Here is a 27,745-nt window from a genome sequence, read left to right as displayed (position 1 = left end):
AGCTTTGCTGTGTAGACTGGGTCATCACATTAGAGGGGTTTTCTGAGATCAGTATCTGATCGGTGGGGACCTGACACCCGGGACCCAACCGATCAGCTGTTTGAAAAGGCACCATGCTTTGTAGTTGCGCCGCAGCCTTCTCGCAGCTCACCAAGCACAGCGCCGTACATAGTATAGTGGCTGTGCTTGGTATCGCAGCTCAGCCCTATTCACTTCAGTGGGGAGTTGCTGCGCCTAGGCCACATGACAGATGTACATGATGCCACATGGTCTAGGCAAAGTTACTGCAAGCCCCACTGCCTTCTCAAACAGCTAATCGACGGGGGTCCTCGGTGTCAGACCCCCACCAATCAGATACTGATGACCTATCTATAGATGTGTGTGTTAGGCCTCATTCACACCACCGTATTTTGGGGTCCGCATCCAATCCGCATTTTTTTGTGTATCAGATGCGGACCCATTAATTTCAATGTGGCCGCAAAAGATTGCCCATATAGGGTTGCCATCTTTCCCAACAAAAAATACCAGCCATGTTAAACCACACCCCAAAGGGGGTGTGGCTGTGGGGAGTGGCTTAACACGGGGTTTTAAGTCGCTATCATAATGTGGCTCCCAATAATATTAATGCCCCCATTAGCACCCCCCAGAATTAATAATGCCCCCATTAGTGCCCCCAGTAATAGTAATGCCCCCATTAGCGCCCCCCAGAATTAATACTGTCCACATTAGTGCCCCCCAGTAATATTAATGCACCCCATTAGTACTCCCAGTAAGAGTAATGGGCCCATTAGTGCCTCCCAGTAAAAATAATGCCGCCATTAGTGCCCCTCAGTAAGAATAATGCCACCATTAATGCCCCCAGAATTAATGCCCCCCATTTGTGCCCCCAGGAAAACAATGCTCCTATTTGTGCCACCCTGGAAGAATAATACCCCCATTAGTGCCCACTAGGAAGACTAATGCTCCCATTAGCGCCCACAGGAAGAATAATGCTCCCCATTAGTGCCCCCCACAAGAATAATTCCCCCATTAGTGCCCCCAGTTAGAATAATCCCCTCATTACTTCCCCCAGTTAAAATAATGCCCCCTATTAGTGTCCCCCAGTAAGAATAATACCCCCATTAGTGCCCCCAGTTAGAATAATGCCCCAGTTAGAATAATGCCCCCATTAGTGCCCCCAGCTTGAATAATGCCCCCTATTAGTGCCCCCAGTTAGAATGATGCCCCCATTTGTGCCCCCAGTTAGAATAATGCCCCCATTAGTGCCCCCAGCTTGAATAATGCCCGATATTAGTGTCCCCCACTTAAAATAATGCCCCCATTAGTGCCCCCAGTTATACTAATGCCCCCTATTAGTGCCCCCAGTTAGAATAATGCCCCCATTAGTGCCCCCTTCTCTGTTTCTGCAACAACAACTAAAATGTGAGTGCTTTTTTTTTATTATTAACATGGTGGGAGGAGGTAATGACTGCACTAATGAGCGCTTAGCAATGGAAGCGCTCATTAGTAGCTGTAACAGTGGCCGCTGTTCCCCTTCTTATCGCCGTGCTCAGCAGTGACCTGTGATTAGTGCTTTTGAGGATTCCGCTCCACAGCTTCCACTCAGCCCTGGACACAGCATGAGGTCGGCTGGTTTCGTGTTACACTGCTCTAAGGTCGGAGCCCATCACTCCCTGGACTGTGGGGGTTAGGTCAGATGACCTCGCTGACCAATGCTGGCTCTCCTGCAGGTATTTCAGTGGCTCAGGCCTCTTACCCGATGCCTCAGTGTCAAGGTCCTTGAGTTTGTCGGTTCCTGATACTCTTGTGTGCTCCTGATCCCTGTCTGCTTGCCTTGTCTCTCCTGGTGCCGACTCGGATTGCCTGACCTGTACCTGTGTCCCCTGGAGTTGACCTGTTGCCTGTCTGACTACGCCTCTGCCTCATCCTCCGGTACTGCACTGTTGCTCCTGGTAACGATCCTGTCTGCCTGGCTACGCGTGTACTTCTAGTACCTACCCAGGTATCTCCTGGTCTGCCTGGACCAGCTGCCACTGACTCAGGGATTGCTTTGGAGTAGCCCCTGGCAACTACCCTAAGCGGCTCAAGTCTATCCTCACCATCTGAGGCTCTAGTGAACACCAGGTAGTTGCTTAGACACGCCCCTCCAGAGTATAGCCAGTCAGTGGCACAGTCGGTTCAAACCCGTTGATCTGTGACAGTAGCAGTTCTGTTAGGAAAGCACCGGCAGGGCCACTAAAATACCGGCCTTGCAACCCTATGCCCATAGCAAACAATCAGATTGATCCTTCCATTTTCCAAAGGAGCCCTGAAAAATGAATAGTGGAATCTGATTGGTTCACATGGGCAACTAATCCAGTTTTCCATTGCACCACATTTGATAAATCTGTCCCTATATGTTTTTCATTGGCATGAGATTCTAGGAGCAGCTGGCAACTCCTTTAACCCCTTCCGAACCAGTGCCATACATGTACGACACTGGACGTGGCCTTAAAGATGCCAGAAGACACCTGTAACTAATGTATGCAATCAACGACAAAAAAAAGTTATGGCCCCGGAAAGGCAGGGAGTAAAAAACAAAAACGCAAAAATAATAAAAAACCTCAGGGGCTGAAAGGGTTCATTAAAACATTCTCATTGGGGCCCACCGCTCATTTTCTAAAACACAATGTCCTTTTTGTGCAGAATTTGTTTTGGTTTTACTGCAGGGACAGATGGCTGAAATTCAGGAAATAAATCTGAGCACTCACTTATTTCCAGTAGTGTTGGGAGCTCATTGTCACCCTCTTGGCCGCACATTGGCATGGGTTGGCGGTGATTTTCTTGTTTACGTACCCTAGAGGGCACTCCTGAATGCATTCACCATTATAGTCGCCAATAGTTTATAATATCTCAGTAGATGGTGAGCAATTCTACATGACGCTACGTTTTCCATTAAAATATGTTCGCTTAATTAGGGGCTAAAGGGATTTTCCCAATCATGGACTTCCATGACACATTTATTAGACCTTAGGCTAGGTCTACACGACGACATTTGTCGCGCAACATTTTGTCGCACCAATGTCGCCCGACAATTTTTATAATGATAGTTTATGGTGACTGCACTGCGACATGCTGCGACTGCTACAGTCACAAAAAATCCATTCAAGATGGATTTTTCTGCGACTGTCGCGTCGCAGTCGCAGCATGTTGCATGTCGCAGTGCAACACCATAGACTACCATTATGAAAATTGTCTTGTGACATTAATGTCGTGCGACACATGTTGCAGTGTAGTTGTGCCCTATGTGTCGCGTGACAAATGTCATCGTGAGACCTAGCCTTAGTCATGGGGCTCACACTGGTGAGGATCTGCTAATTGACACCTCCTTTGACACGCAGGACTAACAGGTTTTTCGGCACAGATGTTAGTGGGGAGCTGACTGCACACCTCACAGGGAGTTAAAGAAAACATTGCAAAGTTTTAGTCACTCCAGTTGACTTGAATGGAGAGGAAGTCCTTTGGTTGGTGGGATCTAGCAACTGGGAACCACAGCAATGTGATTTTTATGACTCTTGGCTATGGCACAACAAGCAGGGATATGGAGTCGGTAAACCCAAGCTCTGACTCAGACTCCTGCTTCTTATCACACTCCGACTCCTTCATAAATGGCCAATAATTTAGCAGCCTGCCTCGGCTATGGTAAGATTCATACTTATGTACCTGCTATCCCCAGCTCCAGTCCTACGCACTGGCCCCCGTGTGTCTATCTCCCAGTTCGCAGCTCGGTTACTTCGTGTCCTCTCATGGGCATGATCATCCGCTCCGCTGCAGCCAATGACTGGATTTCGTGGTGACGTGTCCACAAGAGACACATCACTGCTGAAGTCAGTCATTGGCTGCAGAGGAGCGGATGATTATGTCCATGCTATGGATGAATTAAACAAGCCGCAGACCGGAAGATGGACACACGAGAGCTGGCACGCAGGACCAGAGCGGTGGGAAGGAGGTAAGCAGGATTCTTTCCATAGTGGAGGCAGGCTGCGGTCTCCTGTGTTAAGTTAATTATTCCTGGACAAGCCTGTGACGAATACCGCACCTCGCTGCCGCCGGACGTCAAATACGTAGAGCCAGTGAGATACGGTATAGTCACTGGTTACCAAGGAGTGAGGTTACGCTGTCCCTGGGGAGCAGGTAAGGTCAGCTTGGTACAGTGTTCACAGACTTCTCCTGTCCACACGGGCACAGAGAGGCAACAAGCTGAGGGAGCCTTTTCACTGCCCCAGTGAAACAGCGCATCCTCAGCTTAGGAAGACTGCCACCAGCTTCTCGTTTGATATAAGCCCGATCCGCTAACGGGATTATATAGGGTGAATAACCAACCCGCAGTAGACCGAAACACGGGCGTGGGGATTCGTGATCGAAATACAAGACAGCACAAGATTAAATTATATATTCAATCGCCTTAAGGGCTCACTAGAAATAACACTATACACACAAAGAATATATACAGTGGTCTGAGGTTACAAATACAGATGATAGGGTACAACCAGGGTTAAGCAGAACAAAAGTGAGTTTACCAGGTAGATGAGTTCTTTGGGTTGTGATGAGTTCTTAGCTGTAGTCACATGGGAGGCAGTGATGTCAACAGTTTGCAGGTCCCTCTAAACACATGGCACGATGTAACCCCCCCTTCAGAGAAAAGACACACCCGCTTGCTGGCACGAGTCTTTTGTCCTGTTGCTGGCCCCTCCCCTCCCGGCCTCTGGGTGGAGTACACTCCGCCTCTTCTGGGGCTGGCAGCAAATGAGCCACATAAACCGATTAGGGCTCATGGCTCCAGACCAGAATGTCGCAGGGAGGTGGTTCTAAGACCAATGGATCTGCCTGGGTTCCGGCTACCAGTAGAGTGGTACCGTTATTTGGTTTCTGTGGGGAGATATGTATATCTCTCCTCCCTGACATCCCACCACCAAACTATGACCACGGGCCTGTTTCTTCGTGGCCACAGGGACACAAATATGTATCTGGTTTATGTCTGTGATGGACGGGCGGTTCATAATTCCTTATGAATTGCTGGTTCCATGATGTCTGATAATTTGATTGAAATGGGGAATAGCCTAGACCCCCTGCAGGGAAGTTTTCCTGCAGGATCCGTGCTGTCTGAATGGAGGTGAGAAATTGTACGCAAGTGGCCTGCTTGGCCAGGACCTCCTATGGAGTTCTCTGACCTCTGCTATCTGGCTGCGCTTTGAAGCAGGGCTTCCTCTGCCCACTTCTGGAGCATATGGCAGGAATGAAATAATAATCCATATTCCTCACAAAGCCCTTTAATGCTGTCTTCCTTTTCCGAGATGACTGCAGGCATGCCCGGTAGTGAACTTCCTTCTCTAGTCTTTAGAGGAGGAACTTACTAGTGAGCATGTGCAGTACAATTCAAGGCATTGTACCTTAGAGCCTTGGAGCAGCATGAAGATACCTAGTAAGAGGAAGAGGAGAGAACACAATAGAGGGAGAACTGATTATCTATCATCACTAGAGCACCCTGCTTATCAGTGTTTATAGTATAAGGACAGGAGAGAACACGGGAGAGGTGAAAAATGATTATCTATCATCACAAGAAGACCCTACTTATCACTGGTTATAGTATAAGAGTCAGGAGAGGTGAGAACTGATTATCTATCACCACTAGAACTGCCCTACTTATCACTGTTTATAGTATAAGGGACAGCAGAGAATGCAGGAAAGGTGAGAACTGATTCTCTATCACCACTAGAACATGTCCAAGTCTCCAAGTCCTAGAAAAATCTGCAAGATGCAGAAAGAGGAGGAGCTGGATATTCCTTATGACATATTCTCATTGATATTAGATGATGTGGAAAAGGAGGAAAAGCAGATGGCAGAAGAAGGGCTCCCAACTGTAGGACAGGAGAGTGCTGGTCCTGGAGTTGCAGAAGTGGGTATGCCAGCTGATTAATATTGTATTTACTGTCAAATAACCATCCAAACCCTATACCAACAAATGCCCCTGTTTAAAGGTGCATTAAAGGTGCTGCGCGGCCATTAACAATGGAAACCATTTATACAGTGCGGTCTTCATTATTAAATGAAAGGCAGCTGCCGGCTTAATTGGCCGCACAGTTCTTCACTGCAGCATGGCCACAACCTTCTGGCAGCATGGCCACTCTGTGTGGCCGTAGCCTAAGGCAGAGTGGCCTGGGTACACCTGATTTATAGAGATTCGTGACAAATTAATTTGTAATGAATCGAATTTCTTGGCTAACTTTGGTGAATGTTTCAAAACTTCGCTCATCTCTAGTCACAACTGGTGACCCGATACAGCCAGTGATTGGTTATATTTTCAGGACCAGATAGGGGACCATGGAAACTTTGGATTGGGAGTGATGAGAGATTAGTAAATTGAGTATTACTGTATTTTATTTTTTTAAAGCATTTTCAGCCTTTTGGTAAAAAATAAATATTGGCCCAACAAACCCTTTAACACTGAGAAATGGAGAAATGTAAGGTTATGCACATGGGAAGGAATAATGCAAGTCACTGTACATACTAATGGTAAAACACTGGGTAACACTGACATGGAAAAGGATCTAGGAATTTTAGTGAACAGCAAACTAAGGCCTCATGCACACGGCAGTGGACGGGGACGGATCGAGACCCATTCAACTTGAATGGGTCCGTGATCCGTCCGCACTGCAAAAAAATAGAACATGTTCTATTTTTTTGAGGAGCAGAGTCACGGACAGAAACACCACGGAAACCCTCCGTAGTGGTTCAGTGCCTCTGTTCCGCACCGCAGCTCCGGAATGCGGACCCATTCAAGTGAATAGGTCCGCATCCTGTGATGCGGGTAGCACACGGCCGGTGCCCGCATATTGCGGACCCGCTGTTTGTGGGCCGCAATACAGCCACGGCTGGGCAACCGCCGTGTACATGAGGCCTAAGCTGTAGAAACCAGTGTCAGGCAGCTGCTGCCAAGGCCAATAAGATAATGGGTTGCATCAAAAGGAGCATAGATGCCCGTGATGAGAACCTAGTCCTTCCACTTTACAAATCACTGGTCAGACCACACATGGAGTACTGTGTACAGTTCTGGGCTCCTGTGAACAAGGCAGACATAGCAGAGCTGGAGAAGGTTCAGAGGAGGGCAACTAAAGTAATAACTGGAATGGCTGGACTACAAGACCCAGAAAGATTATCAAAATGAGGGTTGTTCGCTTAAGAAAAAAGACGACTGAGGGGAGATCTAATTACTGTGTATAACTATATCAGGGATCAGTACAGAGATCTCTCCCATCATCTATTCATTCCCAGGACTGTGACTGTGACGAGGGGACATCCTCTGCGTCTGGAGGAAAGAAGGTTTGTACACAAACATAGAAGAGGATTCTTTACGGTAAGAGCGGTGAGACTATGGAACTCTCTGCCTGAGGAGGTGGTGATGGTGAGTACAATAAAGGAATTCAAGAGGGGCCTGGATGTATTTCTGGAGTGTAATAATATTACAGGCTATAGCTACTAGAGAGGGGTCGTTGATCCAAGGAGTTATTCTGATTGCCTGATTAGAGTCGGGGAAGGAATTTTTTCCCTAAAGTGAGGAAATTTTGCTTCTACCTTATAGTTTTATTTATTTTTTTGCCTTCCTCTGGATCAACTTGCAGGATGACAGGCCGAACTGGATGGACGGAGGGCTTTTTTCAGCCATAAAATGTTACCATATTACTGCATGTAAACTTGCTTTTTTTTCCTGTTGGAGATCAACCCAGAATGTTCTGTTTCTTAGGCTGGTAGATGTGTGCATCCTGTCTGTGACCACAGTGACTCAGTTTCCTCATCCTGACACCAGCAGTTGTATCACTTCACTAATCAGCAGCGTTCTAGTGGATGACTTCAGTAACGTCATGGGTGCTAAGGCAGAATGATCTATAGAGGTTTTCCTGCCATGCTTACTACTTGGAAGCATCAGAGATTAGCATTAGGGATATAATAGATCACATATAAGGCAGTGTCTGCCTACACAAATACTGAAGACCACGCACTGGCCACAGGTGAAGAACCCATCATTTGGATAGACGGTCGGCCTACCTTGACGTAATCATAAAAGCAACTGATGCTTTCAAACTGGAAGGTCCTGAAGGTGTAGCTGATTGTGTTCCCAGCTGTCGCCTGTATCGTCCAGTTGCAGTGCTTGTTGTTCGGGTATAGATCTGGGTAGTTTAAGCTCTCCAAGATTCCTTGGTTGCGGTTACTTATCAAGACTCCTTCACATACTAAACATAAGAAGGAGGAAAGAAGGATTACTTCTTAAGGAGATTCATTATCTTACATTCTGTATACAATAGATATATGTATGCAGGCTCGGACTGGCCCACAGGGGTACAGGGCCCCATTCTGGAGATACACAAGACGACACAATCACTTTAATTATTGCGTAAATAAGATAATGGGTGATTTGGAAGGATCAGTTTCAACCAATGCCAGGAAGCTATTATTAACAGAGCCTTCATAAATCAGAAATGTGGCATTACATGTGCACCTTGTAGTACCACATTTCTCCTGCAGTGGCCGCTGTAGGAGAATTGTGCAACCTCTAGAAATAATAGCTGATCGTCACTTGACTAAGACAATCCCTTTACTTAGTGATTCCATAGAGTTTCTTAGTATTATCATATATAAGTCATAGTAGTATTTTATTTATTTTTTGTCTGGAAGCTTTAGGATAAAATACATGAAGGGATTTTCAGGGTAATAATAGGGAATGAGAATTTCCTTGCAGCATTGTATAGCTATTAAAGAGGTAGTCCCACAAAAAATACTCTACGTTTTTAAAACCTGCACAAGGATCTGAAGCGAGTTATTCAATAAAATGTATTTGTATAGCGCCACTCGCTTTTTGTTCTGTTTCTTATTTCTCTGTCCACCTTGCTGAGGTGGTCGCACATGCTCAGTTCCATTCTTCAACTACGAACAGTCATATATAATATTAGTTGTTGTGACAGTTACAGGGAGACAGCAGCAGCAGAAAAAACATGCCCTCTAAGAAAGGACACCCCCCGAGCTGTGATAGGGAGAGAGCTGCAACAGAAAGGACACACCCCTGAGTAAGGACGTGCCCCCTGAGCTGCCAGCCTTTAGAAAATATAACACAGCAATTGGAGAAATGAATGTGGAGATCTCTGGATCCTTGTGAGGTGCAGGGCCGGTTCTAGCTTTGTTAGAAAGAGATTGTCATGTACTATATGATGTCTGATTTATTTATTTTTTTCATTAAAGGGGTTCTCCGGGAATTAAGAAAACTGAAAATACTTAAATATTACTTTATTATAAATATATTCTCAAATACCTTTCATTATTTATAATGGCTCATTTTGGGAAAAATCATCAGAGGAAACAAAATGGCCGCTGTCCCATTAGTTCACACAAAACCTGTCCTGATCACACAAGAGGACATGTTAATTTACAACACTGAGGTAAAGAGCTGCCTCCTCCTCCTCTACTTGCTAGATGATTATGATCCTGAATACAGATGATAAGTACTTTAGCTGAATCTCTGTAGTAACGGAGTTCATGAGGAGACATGAAGTACAGAGAGGACGGACAGGACAGGCTGTGGTAATGTGCTTGCTGTGGTAATGGAGACTGTAAACAAGTGCAGCTGCTCTTCAGCCACACCTCACCCTCCTCTCATGTCTTCTCTCATCATCTCCATTCCCACAGAGATTCACCTGTATTCAGGATCATGATTCCTGACAAGCAGAGAGGAGGATGAGGCAGCTCTATGGCTCATTGTGGGGAAGTAACTTGTCCTCCTGTGTGGTTAGGGCAGGTTTTGTGTGCACTAATAGGACGGCGGCCATTTAGTTTCCCCTGATGATTGCTCCCCAGACGAAACAAGCCATTATAAGTAATGAAAAGGTATTTGTGAATATATTTATTATAAAATAATATTTAAGTATTTTCCAATTTTTTTTTTATAACTCCTTAAAAATGGAATAACCCATTTAATAGAATCTGGCTCCAACAAGAGGGGCTCCAAGTCCCCATATTTGCATTGGACAGTTGGTTGGTTGCATAGTCAATTTATATAGATGTGAATAGGAGCAACAGAAAATGCTAACAGCGCATCCATTTTTTAAATTTTTTTTTTGCTCCATTCATCTCTAAGGAGATAGACAATGGTTTGCATTTGTGCAGCCTAATAGAAGATGTACAAGACAAATAATTATAATGAGTAGTATATCTGCCGCAATGCACTACGCAGGATGTACAGGTAAACCCCACATTTATTTGATTGTCACGCACCTTGTCTGTAATTGGCCAGGAATCCGCTTGATGCCATGGAGTTATCTGTCCTCAGCTTCACATACATAACATTTGAGGAGGAGAGAATTGGAGCCGGAAGTGTCTTTCCACAGAGTTTGGCCAGCAAGTTAGAGATTGTACTGTTGCCATTGTATACCTTACAAAAAAATGATATCCATTATTCTTACCAAGTCTGCACGGCAAAGTTGTATTCTGATATAGTGTTAATATAAGAGATCTCTAAACATACTGCAAGCATCTGTCAGCAGTTTTGTACCTCTGACACCGGCTGACCTGTTACATGAGCGCTTGACAGCTGAAGGCATCTGTGTTGGTACCGGGTTCATATGTGCCCGCATTGCTGGGAAAAATGATGTTTTAATATATGCAAATGAGCCTCTAGGGCGTTAACGTTACACCTAGAGGCTATGCTCTCTCCACTTTGATTGACAGGACCAGGCAGTGTAAGCATCATCACACTTTGCCCTGTCAATCCAAGTGGAGAGGGTACCGTAGTTGCAAAGAGAGCAGAACCTCTAGGAGTAACGGCAACGCCCCCGTTGCTCCTAGAGGCTCATTTGCATATATTAAAACATCATCTTTCTCAGTAATGCGGGCACATATGAACATGGTACCAACACAGATGCCTTCAGCTGCCAAGAGCACATGTAACAGGTCAGCAAGTTTCAAAAGTGCAAAACTGCTGACAGATGCCCTTTAACACGATCTCTTCCTGCCAGAATTAATAAGGAAGCTTTATTGTTTACTTCCAGGGGATAAAAATCTGCACTTTTTACATACATTGCGGGACACCTGGCACTTTGGTCATGCTCATTATCGCCTTGCCATTATTGCTGCAGCCATCTCATCTGCAGGATTTTATACCTTCTTCTGCCGCCATCTCAGTCTGCCTCAGTGGCACACCTGCAGGGAGGGAATCTCCTCTCCTCTCACGAAGCAACATTTTGGGCACTCACAATCAAGGACTTGCTTCAGGCCTGGTCTATGGCCTATTCTTTGGCACACCCCTGGCTAGGGTATACACATAGCTTCTAGTGCTACTGCAAAATTTTCCCACAATACACACTTGCGAGGGTCCACATTCACCTGCTGCAGAAGCTATTGCAGCATGCCTTAATTTAGTCCAATAGGTGGGTGTGCGCATAACACGCACTTTACGTTTTTTGTTTTTTTTTCGTTTTCCCTACTCTTCTCCCCTGAGCAGGTGATGTGTTAGCCACATGACTCCTTGTGTGAGAAAGAGGTCAGACTCTTCTTCCTTGCTTTCTCCAGACAGTACAGTGTCCAAGACTCGCTAGGCAAACTGCTATCTCGTAGCTCTGGATAGGTCATCAGCATCTGACCGTTGTGTGTTTTGCGGTTCGCAAATTGCGGATCCGCAAAACACGGAGGGTGTCCGCGTGCGTTCCGCAATCTGTGGACTGTTCACGTACAGCCATTGATATAACTGCCTATTCTTGTCCGCAAAGCGCGGACAAGAATGGGACAGGTTATATTTTTTTTGCGGGGCCACGGAACGGAGCAACGGATGCGGACAGCATTGAAGTGAATGGGTCCGCATCCAAGCTGCAAAAACTGCGGCTCAGATGCGGACCAAAACAACGGTCGTGTGCAGGAGGCCTTAAACTGATCAAGCAACAATCAGATCAGCAATTGCCAGAGGCTCTTTGGATCTTTCGCGCACGTGATACTTACCGCAAGATAGTCACTATCACAATTTATGTGATATTCCAAATCGAAGTGCTGGAACTCAATCTCAAGAAGATTACCGCTCGAAGATTTCAGGAGCCAGTAACATTCAGAATTGTGGTAATATGGCATGGGGTAGTTTGGAGATGTAAAAGCACCAGATAGAGCAGTTAGGGTTGCCCCACAGCCTGCAAAAAAGTGAAAATAAAGTCAGGGGGGAGATGCACTGGCGTGTATAGTCCTAACGGTGGCCAATCCCTCTCCGGCTCTCCTCTAGGTTGTGGCTGCAGTGGATGGAGGGCCACACCCTTTGTTTCCGTCAGGGCACACCCTAGGCTTAGGGCACCTGCCTGATGGTGGCTGGGGTGACTTTGATGGTGGCTGGCCAGGGTGCATGGCAGGAGGGCAGGGGTCGGCTGATGGTGGAAGCAATGACCAGGCCTGCTTAATTATGAGATTAACAGCCTCTACTGAGGATGATGGGTGGCACAGTACAAATATCAGTAGAAGGCACAGTTCTGAGATTTATCACAAGGCAGGCTTCTTCCCCTATAGGGGTAGGCAGTGTGATAACCCCCTCTAACCTCTAAAAGCCCCATGTGTCCTGCAAAATTAGAAAATTAGAAACAAAACATGTTGGGGTAGACTAAGAAATAAGAAAAAAATAAGAATACAGCATTACAAATGGTTAATGTGATCATGATGTTTATGGAAAACAAAATAGACCAAAATATACCATTAGATAAACCTTTCACCTGTGAATTACAACACATAGCCTGAATACAATATTACCTGTGGCAGCGCTTTCCCAATGGGCTTCAAATCCATCATATGTATAAGTAGAATCACTTCTGAATTTTACCCAGAGTTTATTGCTATGGGAAATAATTACTGGGGGAACTTCATTACAGAAACGTCCAAATAACGGTGATGTTTCATAGCCCCCGTCTCTGTAATGAAAAAATATATAAACATTCATTTCAGATAATTTCATTCAATCAAATTTTTCTCCTGTAAATAATATCATTAGGATAAGGTCTCTAGAATTGAAGAGGACTATAAATACTTTCATCCTAATGAGTGATGTATAAAAAATGTTCCTCATGGGTGGGGCTTTGTGAACACAATTAATCTATTGGTGGCTGGCCTAAATGTGAAAATACAATAATTGGACAATGCCAGCTGATTACTCTGACACTGTGCTTTTCAAACTGGTTCTTAAACGTGGTCTCTGGACTAATATTTGGTAACGGTAGCTGGATTGCGCTGGTGTTATTCTGAGTGTATTAGAAAGTGAGAAGCCAGAGAGATAGATCTTTTTCATCGATTTATCCCGGCTGTGCAGACGCAGCGAGTGTCCTCTCTTCCTAAAGCTTTAGTCAGAAAATGGGTGTTTGTAATAATTTTGGGGGTTCTGAAGTTTCGGGGCTGAATTATAGAAGCTGTCCACCTCTACGGATACCATAGAGGTGGGTCCCCTGCTCGGGTCAGAATGGAGAGCCACCTTATATGAGCGAATGAGTTGTCATTGTAATAAATAGATGCTCATTCATCTGATTGGCCACCATGTAATACTAACTTTCCCTGCTTATCGACGATTCACCTGCCATAATAAGCACTTTGCTGGGCCATCTAGAGTCATCAGCTGATCAGCCCATCAGCCGGACTTTGAAAGGGGATGTCTCTGATTTTAGGGTCTACCTAGGCATTAGGTTGGAGAGTGTGGTCTATACAAAGGGTTGAAGAACATGTTTGGTCTGTCCATAATCTTAATCCCAGTGTTGCTGCTTTGCCCAGTTGTGACCAAACAACTGCACCCTAGCTATCAATATGGAGAACAGGTTAGGCAGTGGGGTCTCTAGGTTGTTTGGGGATCCCTGGCTCTATGAAGTTTGAGAACCCCTGATCTAATACTTATGACTTCAGCATCATGATGTCATCTTTACTTGCCTGATTTCCACATAATCCTTGGTACAACTTGTAGATTTTTCCAGACTGAAGCGTGTGAAGTTCAGCATAATCTGCCTGTTGACGTCAGCGCTGATGGTGTACACGCATTCCCTGTTGGTGGGATATTTATTCGGATAGTTTGGAGACTGTGAAAACGCCTGTGGCTTCTGTGTAGGTGACATCACAGGCTGTTTTGGGAAAAAAACAAAAGACAAATGGCTGCATACACTTCTTTAATGGCAAATTATAATTCTTTCGATAATTTGCCGATTCACATTTTACTGACACAATCCATCACTCACGCACAACTTACCAAAAAGCCTGCCCCTTTTACTGTCTCTGCATCGCCCGCTCAGTGTGTGTTTGGGTGCCGGGATTGCATTTGATGATGTAACTACTGGCACCATACACAATTTAAGGCAGATATCCTGGAGATGACGGGAGGTTTTCCAAGCACCCGAGAGATTTACCAACTCTTCTGGTAGTCTGGAAGGTCTTTCCTTTTTCCAAGAGCCTACTGGATGTTTCAGAAGAGTCAGGCTATGACCACACGGCGTGGTCGTGTCACGGTCGTGGCGCAGCATGCTATGGTAGAGTACCATGTGGCAGCTGGATCCTGTTAACTAATGAAGACTGCATTGTTTAGTCAGTCTGCATTGTTAATGTGGCACCCTTCAATATTGTGCGGCTATTGTCAATGCAGATCGACTAAGCAGTGCGGTCTTCATTGGTTAACAGAGACAGCTGCCACATGGTACTCCACAATAGAGTGCTGCGCCACAATTGTGACACGACCACGCCCTATGATCATACCCTTACTCTTCTGAAACATCGAGAAGGCTCTTGGAAAAAGGGAAGACCTTCCAGACTCCCTGGTTAACAGAGCCAGTTGCAGCCCTTTCAGCCACGTAGTACTCAACTACATGGCAGCCATTTCACAACTGCATCATACCCTTAGCATGTATGAGTAAGGTACAGAGAGGACTCAGAGGCAGCAGTTACACCTGGGGCTTAGTGCCTAAGAGGGTCCCAAGGTCCTAATGTCCTTGAGAAGACCTCAGTATTATAAACAGCACATGGTAGGTGGTGGGCTCTAGTACAGGAGTTTTAACTTACCCCTCTGAGAAGTAGGGTCTTTCAGCCCCGAGGACACCAGCCCGGAGGATTGTATAGTGCACACAGTTACTACCTAATATTAGGAGGCATAATATGAAAATCCTGAGCCTCAATGTAAAATCTGTAAAAAGGCCCCCACCTACCATTTACCATAACACTGGTGTCTTCTCATGTAGGGCAGAAGAGCCAGACACGACTGCTACATCTACCCCATGTATATTTTATGTCATGTCAATACAAACCACACACTCAACCATTTCCATATCAATCTGAGCATGCACTGATCCTGACTTACAACCTGCATTATACTTCAGAGCTGCATTCACAATTCTGCTGTCACCGCCAGACATCTGAGAAGCTCTGACAGACGTTCTTCAGAACCTCCTGCTTGAGGTTCTTTTGTTTTGCTTTCGTTTTGTCATCTCGTTTCCCTCTCTCAGCTGTCATCTAGTTGCACTGATTGCATCCCTTTAAATCCCCTCCCATACTGCATCACTTTGCGGTTTATACAACTTCCTGGAGTGTGTGCATGCTGGTTGCTAAAACTGATGCTTCTACAGATAAGTCTGTTCATTTATTTGTGTTTTCCTGTTTGCCTGATCCTAGGTGACCCTGACTCCCTCCGTATTAAGTGTAGGGAGCTGGTGGTCGTGTCCCCTCACTATTATAGGGTATTCAGATGTCATACAGTCGAGGAACGAGGGTATGCAATTATCTACCATAGATATTTTTGCATAGTCTGAGCAGTAAGGGAGAGAGCTAGGGCTGTTACAGGGCTTACCCTTTGGTTCCTTAGTTTTAGATCAAGTCAGTCGGATCTTCATTTGTGTCTTCTAGTTTTCTGTAACACCTTCCGTGACATCTGCTTAGACAGTCGACAAACATTCCCCTAGGTGTGAATTAATTCACACATACCAGATGTATTAAAATGTAGTTATGTTTATGTGAATGGGGTTGTTTTGGTGGCAAATGGATTTCTTCAACCCCCCCCCCCCCCCTTAGTTGGATGGGATACTTGCAGCTCTTACAATGCGGTAGGGCAGTTTCTCCCACAGCTTATTACTCTTATAAAACTTTCTAATATCATCTGGAGTTTCGTTTCTGACCATATTCTAGAGTTCTGCGTGCACTGACTTCTGCTCACATGAAAGATCAGTTTTGTTACAATGTGTCAGTATCTTAAAGAACCTTAAGTCTGGAGACCAGGAGAACTAGGTAGATACTTGCGTTACTCACATAAGATTAACTAAACTATAGCAAACTGTAGAAGTGTGGAGGTAGGACTGTGCCTATTTCCTTTGTTTTCATTCATTTACAGCAAGCAGTGATAAATTGCACAGAAATCACTGAACTGGAAAGATAACAGAAGGGAAAACTTTAGTAACGTTATGTTTTTCCAAGCTGGTAATGTCTGTGATTCATGGCCCACGCATTTCCTATCATCACCATGCTGCATAGTATTATGGTGACTACCCGGCCAACCATCATAGGTCAAACAATCTGTGTTCAGCATAAACCCAGGCTGCTATGTAACAGGGTCATACTTTATTAAAGGGGGTGTCTAGAATTAGAAAAACATGGCTGCTTTCTTCCAAAATCAGCACCACCCTTTGTCCATGGGTTGTGTCTGGTATTGCAACTTAGCTCCAAAGAAGTCAATGGGGCAGAGCTGCAATACCACACACAGCCTGTGGACAGGGGTGATGCTGTTTTTGGAAGAAAGCTGCCATGTTTTTCTAATCATGGACAACCCCTTTAATTGCACATCAAGAAACAATTTAATGGGGTAATGTCTGGTTACAAGATACATGATTATGGTATTCTCTGCTTGTCAGGTTTCTTATAGCCATAATATCTGGCTGTGATTTTACATGCTTATACCTCTGCAAGGCCTCACTGTGTGTGGTGTAACACTGTGTATGGTAAAGTACTGGAGGAGGTGTACATCTCATCCAGAATGTTCAGAAGGGTGAGATAAAAGAATCCAGGAAAGTTGGATTATTTCAGCAAAGTGTAGTTTGCAGAGGCATGTTTCTTTAAAGTGCTTTGTGTGTTGGTAGAGGGATCTGCCATTCCCTCCCACTACAGTACAACCTTTCCCCCTAGTCTGAGTAAATGAACCTTCATCAAAAATAAATGACAATGTAGTTAATCACAATTTAGAACCCCACTTGCTGTCAGTGAATTGAAACATTCATCATTCACATTCCGAGGCTGAAAACTTGTCTTGAACAAGGGTTGCTCACACTGCTGGGAAGGGAGGTGTTGTTGTTACTATGTATCACACTAGGCTAGTGGTAGCTCTCGGGCCGGGGTACTGGTTATCCTTGTGGAGATGGACTTTTTTTCCCATCATGTATAACGGAACCAAACGGAAATGTTATGAGTTCCCATAGACATGTGGTAGCCTAGGACGTAGCAAAATGGAATGCCTCTTAAAGGGTTCCGTTTTGCATTCTGTTCTAGAATTCCGTTATATTCCATTATAACTCTGTTATAACAGAACCTATAACGGAATTTCCTAATGCCAATGCGAACCCGCCCTTAGCTCTCTTCCAGAAGGAAGAAAACGGACTCTAGTGCCTACACCTATAGGTCATGCAAGACTTAGGTATAAAATAAGTCACAGTGAGACCTGTTAAACCCAGAGGTAGGGCTTGTACACACAGCCGTATTACGGATGGTTGTTGTATGGGTCTGTCATATGTCTGTGTGCATGAGCCCTACTGCATACCATACCTATGTGAGCCTTTAATTTAAAAAAATTGATAGAATGACATATTATAGAGCTATACATTGCCATACATAGAACGGTACACCGAGTGCTCATGACTCTGTAATATGAAACCATGTGCCACTATACATTGCCTTGTGTATGAGGCATTATCTACACTGATACATTGTAACAAACCGACTATGAACTGCAACACAAAGAATATTAGAAACTTCTCACAATGGAAACTTTTTCTACACATAGACTATGTAAGTGTTTTTATATACATAATTGTCTTTAAAGGGGTTGTGCCAGGAAAACCAGCGCCTGGATCTGAATACTTTTGTAGTTGCATGTAATTAAAAAATTTGTATAACCAGTGAGTTATTCAATAAAATGCATCTGTATAGCGCCACCTGCTGGTTGTTCTTTTCCCTTTTTCTTGTCCACCTCACGGAGGTGGTCGCACGTTCTCAGTTTAAATCTTCAACTGTCACTGTCTGTTAAAAGCTGTGGCAGTTACAGGGAAAGCTGAGAAGGGACACACACCCTGAGCTGCCAGCCTGAAATAAATGTAGCAGAATCATTGGAGTAATGAATGGGGAGATCTCTGGATCCATGTGAGGTACAGGGCTGGTTCTAGCTTTGTTAGAAAGAGATTGTCATGTACTATATGATGTCTAATTTACATTTTTTGCATCAATCATAAATAACTTTACACGTTAGTCCCCCCCCCTTTTTTTACGGACTATAACCGGTATAATACATTGGGAATTAGTCTGAATGGAGCTAACGTCTCTCGAGACCTTTTTGGCAAGGAACCCGATGATGTGTGGGAAACTGAACGCCCTCCAGTCCAACTCCTCTGGATTTCGTCGCTCCTGTTAACCCTTTGTGCTTAGGTCCAAATTTAATGTTCTGCTGAAATGTAATGTCTCATTCACATAGGGCAATAGCGTGGCAGCATGGATACCCCTGCCATCTTACAGATTAGCGGCAGGTAGTGGGCGCTATTTCTTGCAGGACATCTTTTAAGGGGCACTTGGTAATGATTTATGTCACCGAGACCTAGCAACAACCATATAGAAATCACACGCTGAGCATTTGGTCTAATTTTCCTACTGCAGAACTTTTTCCATTTGTGTTGCAAAACACATTTCTCTTTATTTGAGACCGGGCAGGGTTACAAAAAACGAACCGTATCCATATTCCCTTCATAACTACATGACCGCAGGGAACGGGAACGCTCGTTTCTGCAAGCCAGGGGCCCCGAGGCTGGCAGACACAGAGGCCCACAATACAGAGCAGAATCATCCAGCACAAAGGCCCTTTAGAGGGATTGTCATGTAGATGCCAAATAAAAATAACCGCCTCAGCGTCCACAAGATCCCTCTGGCATTTCATAGACATGTTTACTGACTACCTCCACTACTTCTATGCTTCTCTCAACCCATTTATTTTTTGTTTGTTACATATTTTTCATGGCCAGGAGGGCAGGAAATTTTTTTTTTGGGGGGGGGAGGGGGGGGGTGCAGATTTAATGAGCAAAATGCCTTTGCCCCCACTTGTCTACTCGTCAGGCTTCACGTTACACAAGATTGTATGGCTAGGAATAGGGCACATTACTCAAAACAGACAAACTGGCCTTGTGGCCCAGAGCAACCAATCAGAGCTCAGCTTTCATTTCTGAAATTGCTCTGGACAAATGTAAGCTGCACCTTAATTGGTTGCTAGGGGCAACAAAGCCAGTATCTCTGTGAGGCAGATTTGGTAAATTAGGCCCGATAGTAGAGCTTAGATGGAGGTCCCTGAACAAAACATATAGTGGAGGGCTCTTCTATGCTTCCCCCCAGCCATAGGGCATGCACACCTCTTTTAGCTCTTAAAGAGCCAGTGTTCATCCATCTCAGTCATCCCCAGCCAATGGCTGGCCACCTTAGGGTAGTTAAGGAACCTTCCCCTGTGGGAAGGAGGCTAAGCAATAGGTTCTGTAGCTCTAGATTTGACTCTTCTCTGCGTGACCTGACCTCTGCCTGATCTCCGTTCTGACCTTGAGTCAGACCCTAGGACTGACTATGAATTTCGCAAAATTTGCCCGCCTTGACCTCGACTTGTCCCTGACTACGGTTTTGTCTGATTCCTTGGTGTTTCACATCGGTGTCTCTTGATCGCCTTGAGTCAGCAGTCTACTGAACAGAGAGGTAGCGGCCTAGTGGTTCCCCTACTGCGGAGTCCAGATCCCAGTATATGGGTTAAATGGTAAATACCAGGGGGGCTACTTAGATAACACCCTTAGGTGCGCCCGGAGGCCGACACAGCTCGCAGTCGGTCTCTACTCTCTACAGGATACAGCAGGCCGACCCGACCTGAGATTGTGTGACTGTGAGCGAGGCGAGACTGGCGAGTGGCGAGCTCAGCTGAGCCGCTGCCAGGTTCCGGAGCGGTGCGTGGAGGAGGAGCTTAGGGGCGCAGGTGCAGCGTCCAAGTGCTGCCTTCACAGAGTCTAGCCGTGGAAGGATCCGCATCATCCGGTCAAGGTGCGAGGGCGGGCTGGGCGGGGGCCGGTGCTCTGCAGTCCCAAACAGGGAGGGAGAAGAACTAGACAGTGAGTACCTGTTCTTATTGTTTGTTTGTTTTTGTTTGTTTTTTACCAAAAATCTTTTTGATTACATGGGGGCAGGGTCTAATTAAGGGGGGCAGGCCCAGGGGACTAGATAATGTGGGTGACAGTGACACAGACACTGGGTATGATTAAGGGGGGCAGGGGACTGAATAAGGTGGGTGACAGTGACACAGACACTGGGTATGATTAAGGGGGGCAGGGGACTAGCTTTGGTTGACACTGGATATGATTAAGGGGGCCAGGGGACTGGGTAAAGGTGACAGGGTATGATAAAGGGGGGCAGGGGACTGGCTCTGGGTGACACTGGGTATGATTAAGGGGGGCAGGGGACTGGGCAAAGGTGACAGGGTATGATAAAGGGGGGCAGGAGACTGACTATGGGTGACACTGGGTATGATTAAGGGGAGCAGAGGTCTGATTAAGGGGTGCAAAGGGTTGATGAAGGGGTGTAGCCTGGGGATTGATGAAGGGGACAGGGTCTGATGAATAGAGGCGGTATCTGATGAAGGGGGCCAGGGTCTGATGAAGGGGGCAGGGGTTTTATTGAAGGAGTGGCCAAGGGTTTTGGTGAAGGGGGTGAAGGCGGCATATTGTGTGCCTGAAATTGTCTAGAGGGGGCCAAACAAAGACGTGGGTTGAAGAAATGAGGGAGAGGCTATACATGCTTAGTGTTGTAAAATGGTTAAATATAGTGTACTGACAACATTGCTCTTGTTTCTACAATACATAAACTGACTTTATGGTTTATACTATTAAAGTGGCACTGTCACTGTCTGGGAATTTGCCAAATTTTCAAAGACCTGCGACAGTGACAGTGAAGCTGATCTATAGCTGATCTATACCTTCACTACTGTGTTAGCATGTGATTTTTATGTATGTTTAGATGAACTGGGGGGGGGCACAAGATTAGCTCGCACAGGGCGCCTGAACACCTAAGGCCAGCCCTGGGTGTAGCCCCGTGTTTCATCTGTTTAGTAGACACAGAGGATCCACATCCGATTCTAACAGGCAAATTTTAATTGTAAAATGATAAATTTGGAGCATCTTTAGACTGTCTATTCTGTCTGTATATTAGAGAGACTTTGTAAAGTTGAAGCTTATTTCTATTTTATAATGGTGTTTTGTGTAGATTGCCTAAGTTCAAGTTGCCTGTAGCAACCTTTGGACTTCCTGTCTGGGTGACCGCCATTTAAGCATGCTACACGTGTATCTGTATCTGGCCCTTCCGGCATTGAGAACCGGAGGCATGAGAAACGCACAAGAGAATAAATTATTAAAGTAAGGGCTAAAATAGGGAGGAACAGAATAGTTTCTCGCACAATTGCATTCAGTCTGCACACCGTATTTATTAGGCCCAATACCCTTTATTTCACAGTTCTGAAGTCTTAGGACCTGGTCACATTCCTTCTTTGTAAGACTGATTAACATAGTTCTCAACAGTCCCGCATATGCAGGGACTGTCCCGAATTTTCAGAGATAGCCTGAATTTGCAGGGACTGTCCTGAGCCAAAAGTGGGTGGGGCTTACGTTGGTAAATATGGATTAATTGCTTAAAAAATATAAGTGCTCTGTAAAGTCTGTTGCTAGATGAACTCACCTGTGGATGCATTGATGGATACATAGTTAGCCGAAAATCCTTCTGCACCGATCATTAAATCGGTCACAAGCAATACAACCATGGTGCTGTCACTGCTGGTTATTGTGGGAGGGATGGATCGTCCACAGTATCTGTAGGATATTTTACATATTTATCACCTTTGATATCACTCTCGTATCACAATCGCCCGTGCATCACATCAGTCGCTGCGGCCTCATTCATACCAAACTATAGAAAGTTCTGCAGAAATTATTTCTTAGACCGCCGTTTCAAAAACTACTATGAGCATGAGAATGAGACAAGTACATGTAAGATTACCTTCCAATCTTGTTTCCTGAGGTATCTGTTGAATTATCATATATTTCCACATAATCATATTGACATGAATGGGAATGATCCAGGTTGAATAAAGAAAAGGTTAAGCGTACTAAATTTCCAGGCTGGACTGAGATAAGCCACATGCAATTAACACCATGCGGGTATACATTGGGGTAACCTGGGCTATTAATGGTGCCCTCTGGGGTGGTCATTGTTCCTCCACAACCTGCCAAATAAGATACAAATCATCTTCAGAATATGATTTTACATCTGGAACTTTATGGTCTATACAATGGTTTATCTATCGATGAACAGTTTGCTTGGCATGAAGCTAAACCTGCTCCTGACCTGAACTTGAACCTATTTCCTCCTCATAGTTTGCTTGGCATGACTCTAAACCTGTTCTTGGCCTGAACTTGAACCTGTTTCCTCCTCATAGTTTGCTTGGTATGACTCTAAACCTGCTTTTGGCTTGAACTTGAACCTGTTTCCTCCTCATAGTTTGCTTGGCATGGCTCTAATCCTTCTCTTGGCTTGAACTTGAACCTGTTTCCTCATAGTTTGCTTGGCATGACCCTAAACCTGCTCCTGACTTGAACTTGAACCCGTTTCCTCCTCATAGTTTGCTTGGCATGACGCTAAACCTGCTTTTAGCCTGAACTTGAACCTGTTTCCTCCTCATAGTTTGCTTGGCATGGCTCTAAACCTGCTCCTGGCTTGAACTTTATCCTGTTTCCTCCTCATAGTTTGTTTGGCATGACCCTAAACCTGCTCCCAGCCTGAACTTGAACCTGTTTCCATATCTACTGTTAGCAGCTGTGACAGGTACAGGGAGAGAGCTGCAGCAGAAAGGACACACTACCTTAGCTGTGAAGGAGAGAATTGTAGCAGAAAGGACATGCCCACTGAGCTGTGATAAGGAAACAGCTGCAGCAAAAAGGACATGCCCCCTTAGCTGTGACAGAGAAAGAGTTGCAGCAGAAAGGTCAAGCCCCCAGAGAAATACACATCCCCTCAGCTGTGATAGTTAAAAAAAATGTTGTAGCAGAAAGGACACGTCCCCTGAGAAATGACACACACACACCCCTGATCTGTGATAAGGAAAGAGCTGCAGACAAAAGGACATGCCCCCTGAGCTTTGACAGAGAAAGAGCTGCAGCAGAAAGGGCATGCCCCCAGAGAAAACACACATCCCCTCACAAACTGCAGCAGAAAGGACTTAAGAAAGGACACACACCCTGAGCTGCCAGCCTGAAATAAATTTAGCAGAGCACATGGAGAAATTAATAGGGGAGATCTCTAAATCCATGTGAGGTACAGGGCTGGTTCTTGGTTTGCTAGAAAGAGATTATCATATACTATATGATAGCACTACCATAAAAATATATGGGAGAATCCACACACATACATAATTAATAAATAACCTTTATTGAAGAAGAAACATTATTAAAACATTACATAAAAATTGAGTGGTCATGGAATAGAAAGAGCGCTTGGGTGATTATGTAACTTTGGCCTGTACATAACTTTGGCGCATCCAGCGCCGCTTCTAAATGTAAGACCGCTTCCTAGCTGTCTTACATTTAGACCATTTTCTACACCTAAAACAGGCGTACAAAATGATGAATGAGAAGGGCCTGTCGGCCCATCCCCTTCCTCACCCACACCACGCCCAATGTGCCTAGTGCAACAATACCAAGTGACATATTTCATGAAGAAATGAATCCCACAGGAAATAAATAACAATCAAAAACAATAATGAATAAACAAAAATGATACCAATCAAATTTTCTTTTATAATTGCATTTTTCTCATTTTGGGCTAAAATTATTTTTTTTCAGTTGGTCTTTATTAAAAACTAGCAGAAGGAGCCGGCTTCGCACGGGTATATTTCATCTATTTCATTTAATGTTTGTGTGTGTCGTAAAAGATATCAACATTATCCCCCATAACAGTGACCTCTACAGCCCCTTTTACAGTGAACTCTACAGTCCCCCCACAGTGCCCCGCCACTTTAAAATGGGACCTCTACAGCAGCCCATCCCCTTAACTTTGACCTTCACAGCAACCCGCCCCTTTAACAGTGAGTTTCATAGCACCCCACTCCCTTAACAGTGACCTCCACAGTGTCAGCCCCTTTAACAGTGACCTCCACAGCGGCTTGCTCCCTTAACAGTAACATCCACAGTTTCCGCCATTTTAACTGTGACCTCCACAGCGCCCTGCCCCTTTAATGCTAGGGCTACACGATGACATGTGTCGCGCAACATTTTGTCTCAACTATTTTTATAATAATAGTCTATGGTGTTGCACTGTGACATGTGACATGCTGCGACAGCGACACGACAGTCGCAAAAAATCCATCCAACATGGATTTTTCTGCGACTGTCGAGTCATAGTATGTCACATGACGCAGTGCAACACCATAGACTATTATTATAAAAATTGTTGCGCGACATTGGTGCGGCATCAATATTGCGCGACACATGTAGCAGTGTAGTTGTGCCCTACGTGTCATCGTGTAGCCCTAGCCTAAAGCTAACCTACAGCAGTGAAGAAAAATGGCTGGGTTGTTATGGAAACCTTGAGTAAAACTGTGTATGTGGAGACTAAGGGCCTGCGAGCTTCTATTGGCTGATAAGGGACATGTGACCGTGTGTATGGCAGTTGGGATATGAAGAGAAAGACTTGCAGGCTTGTATTGGCTAATGCAGGTCATTTTTGGGGAAAAAAAATTGTGTACCGGCATGTTACCTCCACAGTATTCTGTCCCAGATAGGAAGTGATATGTGCACCAAGTTTAGTAGAAATTGATTGAGTTTTTGAGTTACAGAGCAATATGTGTGTAGCAAAAACAGTTGGAGCATACAAACTCCATGCAACTGCTGTGTAGGGGCGTATGACCCCCACAGGATTTCTTTCCAGGTAGCAAGGGATGTGTATACAAAGTTTCATTGAAATCGATGGTTGTGTTTTTGAGTGATCGCGGAACATACATAAATACATACAAACAAACACACACACACATATATGTCCTTCTTTATATATATAGACGTTTAGCTATTTCTGAGATACAAAGGTTAAAAAAAGTCGGCGTTCTTTAAATCCCATCATCTGACGGCTCATGTGCAGCTCTTATCTCTGATCTCCTGACCTTATAAACACTCAGTATAGCTCAATTCTTATCAAACTGATAAGATTATGGCTTAAATAAGAGAGATAAGAGCTATGTATGAACCATCAGATGACGAGATTCAAAGAAAACAGACTGTGATAGCTTGCAAACAGACTGATTTTTAAACCTTGTAACTCAGAAACGGCTGAACATCTAATATATAAAGCTGAGTGTATGTATGTGTGTATGTATGTCCGTTAAAAGAGTCCGCACCGTCGCATTTAGAATCACGCAATTTGGCACACAGGTACATCAGGTGACCGGGTCTCAGCTCTCTAAGGGCTCTTTCACACTTGCGTTCTTTTCTTCAGGCATAGAGTTCCGTCGTCGGGGTTCTATGCCGGAAGAATACTGATCAGTTTTATCCTAATGCATTCTGAATGGAGAGAAATCCGTTCAGGATGCATCAGGATGTCTTCAGTTCCGGACCCGAAAGTTTTTTGGCCGGAGAAAATACCGCAGCATGCTGCGCTTTTTGCTCCGGCCAAAAATCCTGAAGACTTGCCGCAAGGCCGGATCCGGATCTAATGCCCATTGAAAGGCATTGATCCGGATCCGGCCTTAAGCTAAACGTTGTTTCGGCACATTGCCGGATCCGACGTTTAGCTTTTTCTGAATGGTTACCATGGCTGCCGGGACGCTAAAGTCCTGGCAGCCATGGTAAAGTGTAGCGGGGAAGCAGCATACTTACCGTCCGTGCGGCTCCCGGGGCGCTCCAGAGTGACGTCAGGGCGCCCCAAGCGCATGGATCACGTGATCGCATGGCACGTCATCCATGCGCATGGGGCGCTCTGACGTCATTCTGGAGCGCCCCGGGAGCCGCACGGACTGTAAGTATACTGCTCCCCCGCTCCCCACTACTACTATGGCAACCAGGACTTTAATAGCGTCCTGGCTGCCATGGTAACACTGAACGCATTTTGAAGACGGATCCGTCTTCAAATGCTTTCAGTTCACTTGCGTTTTTCCGGATCCGGCGTGTAATTCCGGCAAGTGAAGTACACGACGGATCCGGACAACGCAAGTGTGAAAGAGGCCTAACACGTACCGTTCCTGAGATATTCCCAAAAAACACATTAGCCAACAGAAGCCTGGTCCCATAACCCTTATCAGCCAATAGAAGCTTGCAGGCCCTTAGTCTCCACATACATACAGTTTTACACCAGGTTTCCATAACAACCTAGCCATTTTTCTTCACTGCTGTAGGTCAGCTTTAAAGGGGCAGGGCACTGTGGATGATACTGTTAAGGGAGTGGAGTGCTGTGGAGGTTACAGTTAAGGGGGCAGGTAGGGTGGCAATTCAGGCCACCCTCAAAAGACGTACTAAAACCCCGGCCCCCAGGTCCCACTAGGCCACACCCCCTCCTAATCCGCAGCCGACAGGGATTAAAAAAATGGAGGTAAAAATCTACTTCTGTCAGCTGCAGGGGTGGGAGGGAGGGTGACTTTCACCCTGCAGCTCACACTCAGACAGCCCAGTGCTGCTGTCTGAGAGTGAGCTGTTCAAAAGGACATCCCTGTGTCCGTCCAGACGCTGCGCCGGACGGAGGACAGGAATCTAATAGCCGGACTGTCCGGCCTAAAACCGGACCTCTGGCCACCCTATGGGCAGGCTGCTGTGGAGGTCACAGTTAAGGGGACGATCCGGTATGGAGGTCAGTGTTAAGGGGCAGATTGCTGTAAAGGCCTCTGTTAAGGGGACAGAGTGTTGTGGAAATCACTGTTAAGGAGATGGAGTACTGTGGAGGTCACTGTTAAAGGGGTGGGCGCTGTGGAGGTCTCCGTTAAGGGGGCAGGGTGTTGTGGAAATCACTGTTAAGGAGGTGGGGTACTGTGGTGGTCACTGTTAAAGGGGTGGTATGCTGTGGAGGTCACATCACTGTTAAATGGGCGGGTGCTGTGGAGGCCTCTGTTAAGGGGGCAGGGAATGGTGGAGGTCACAGTTAAGTGGACAGTCTGCTATGGAGGTCAGTGTTAAGGGGCAGGGTGCTGTAGAGGTCAATGTTAAGGGGTGGGGTGTTGTGAAGGTCACATTTTAAGGGAACGGAGCTCTGTGGAGGTCACTGCTAAGGGGGTCGGGTTATTGTGGAAATCACTGTTAACGAGACTGGGTACTGTAGAGGACACTAATAAAGGGGCAGCTGCTGTGGAGGTCACTAATAAAGGGGCAGGGTACTGTAGATGTCACTGTTATGGGGGATACTGTCGATATCTTTTAATGACACACAGAAACATTAAATTAAA

General features: G+C 45.4%; 1 protein-coding gene across 1 annotated transcript in view; it reads right to left on the bottom strand.

Annotated features, from left to right (window-relative positions):
* The window catches only part of CUBN (cubilin), a 231,021-nt gene that overhangs the window by 160,550 nt on the left and 42,726 nt on the right, over positions 1-27,745 (bottom strand). The window contains 8 exon segments of the mRNA XM_044294650.1: positions 8,083-8,267; positions 10,300-10,456; positions 12,016-12,197; positions 12,802-12,959; positions 13,960-14,105; positions 14,107-14,147; positions 22,009-22,139; positions 22,327-22,552. Coding sequence (XP_044150585.1) covers positions 8,083-8,267; positions 10,300-10,456; positions 12,016-12,197; positions 12,802-12,959; positions 13,960-14,105; positions 14,107-14,147; positions 22,009-22,139; positions 22,327-22,552 — 1,226 coding nt within the window.

This window comes from Bufo gargarizans, chromosome 5 (assembly GCF_014858855.1).
Source record: "Bufo gargarizans isolate SCDJY-AF-19 chromosome 5, ASM1485885v1, whole genome shotgun sequence".
NCBI lineage: Eukaryota > Metazoa > Chordata > Amphibia > Anura > Bufonidae > Bufo > Bufo gargarizans.
Note: the sequence above shows the minus strand (reverse complement) of the source record. Positions and strands in the feature narration are given on the sequence as shown.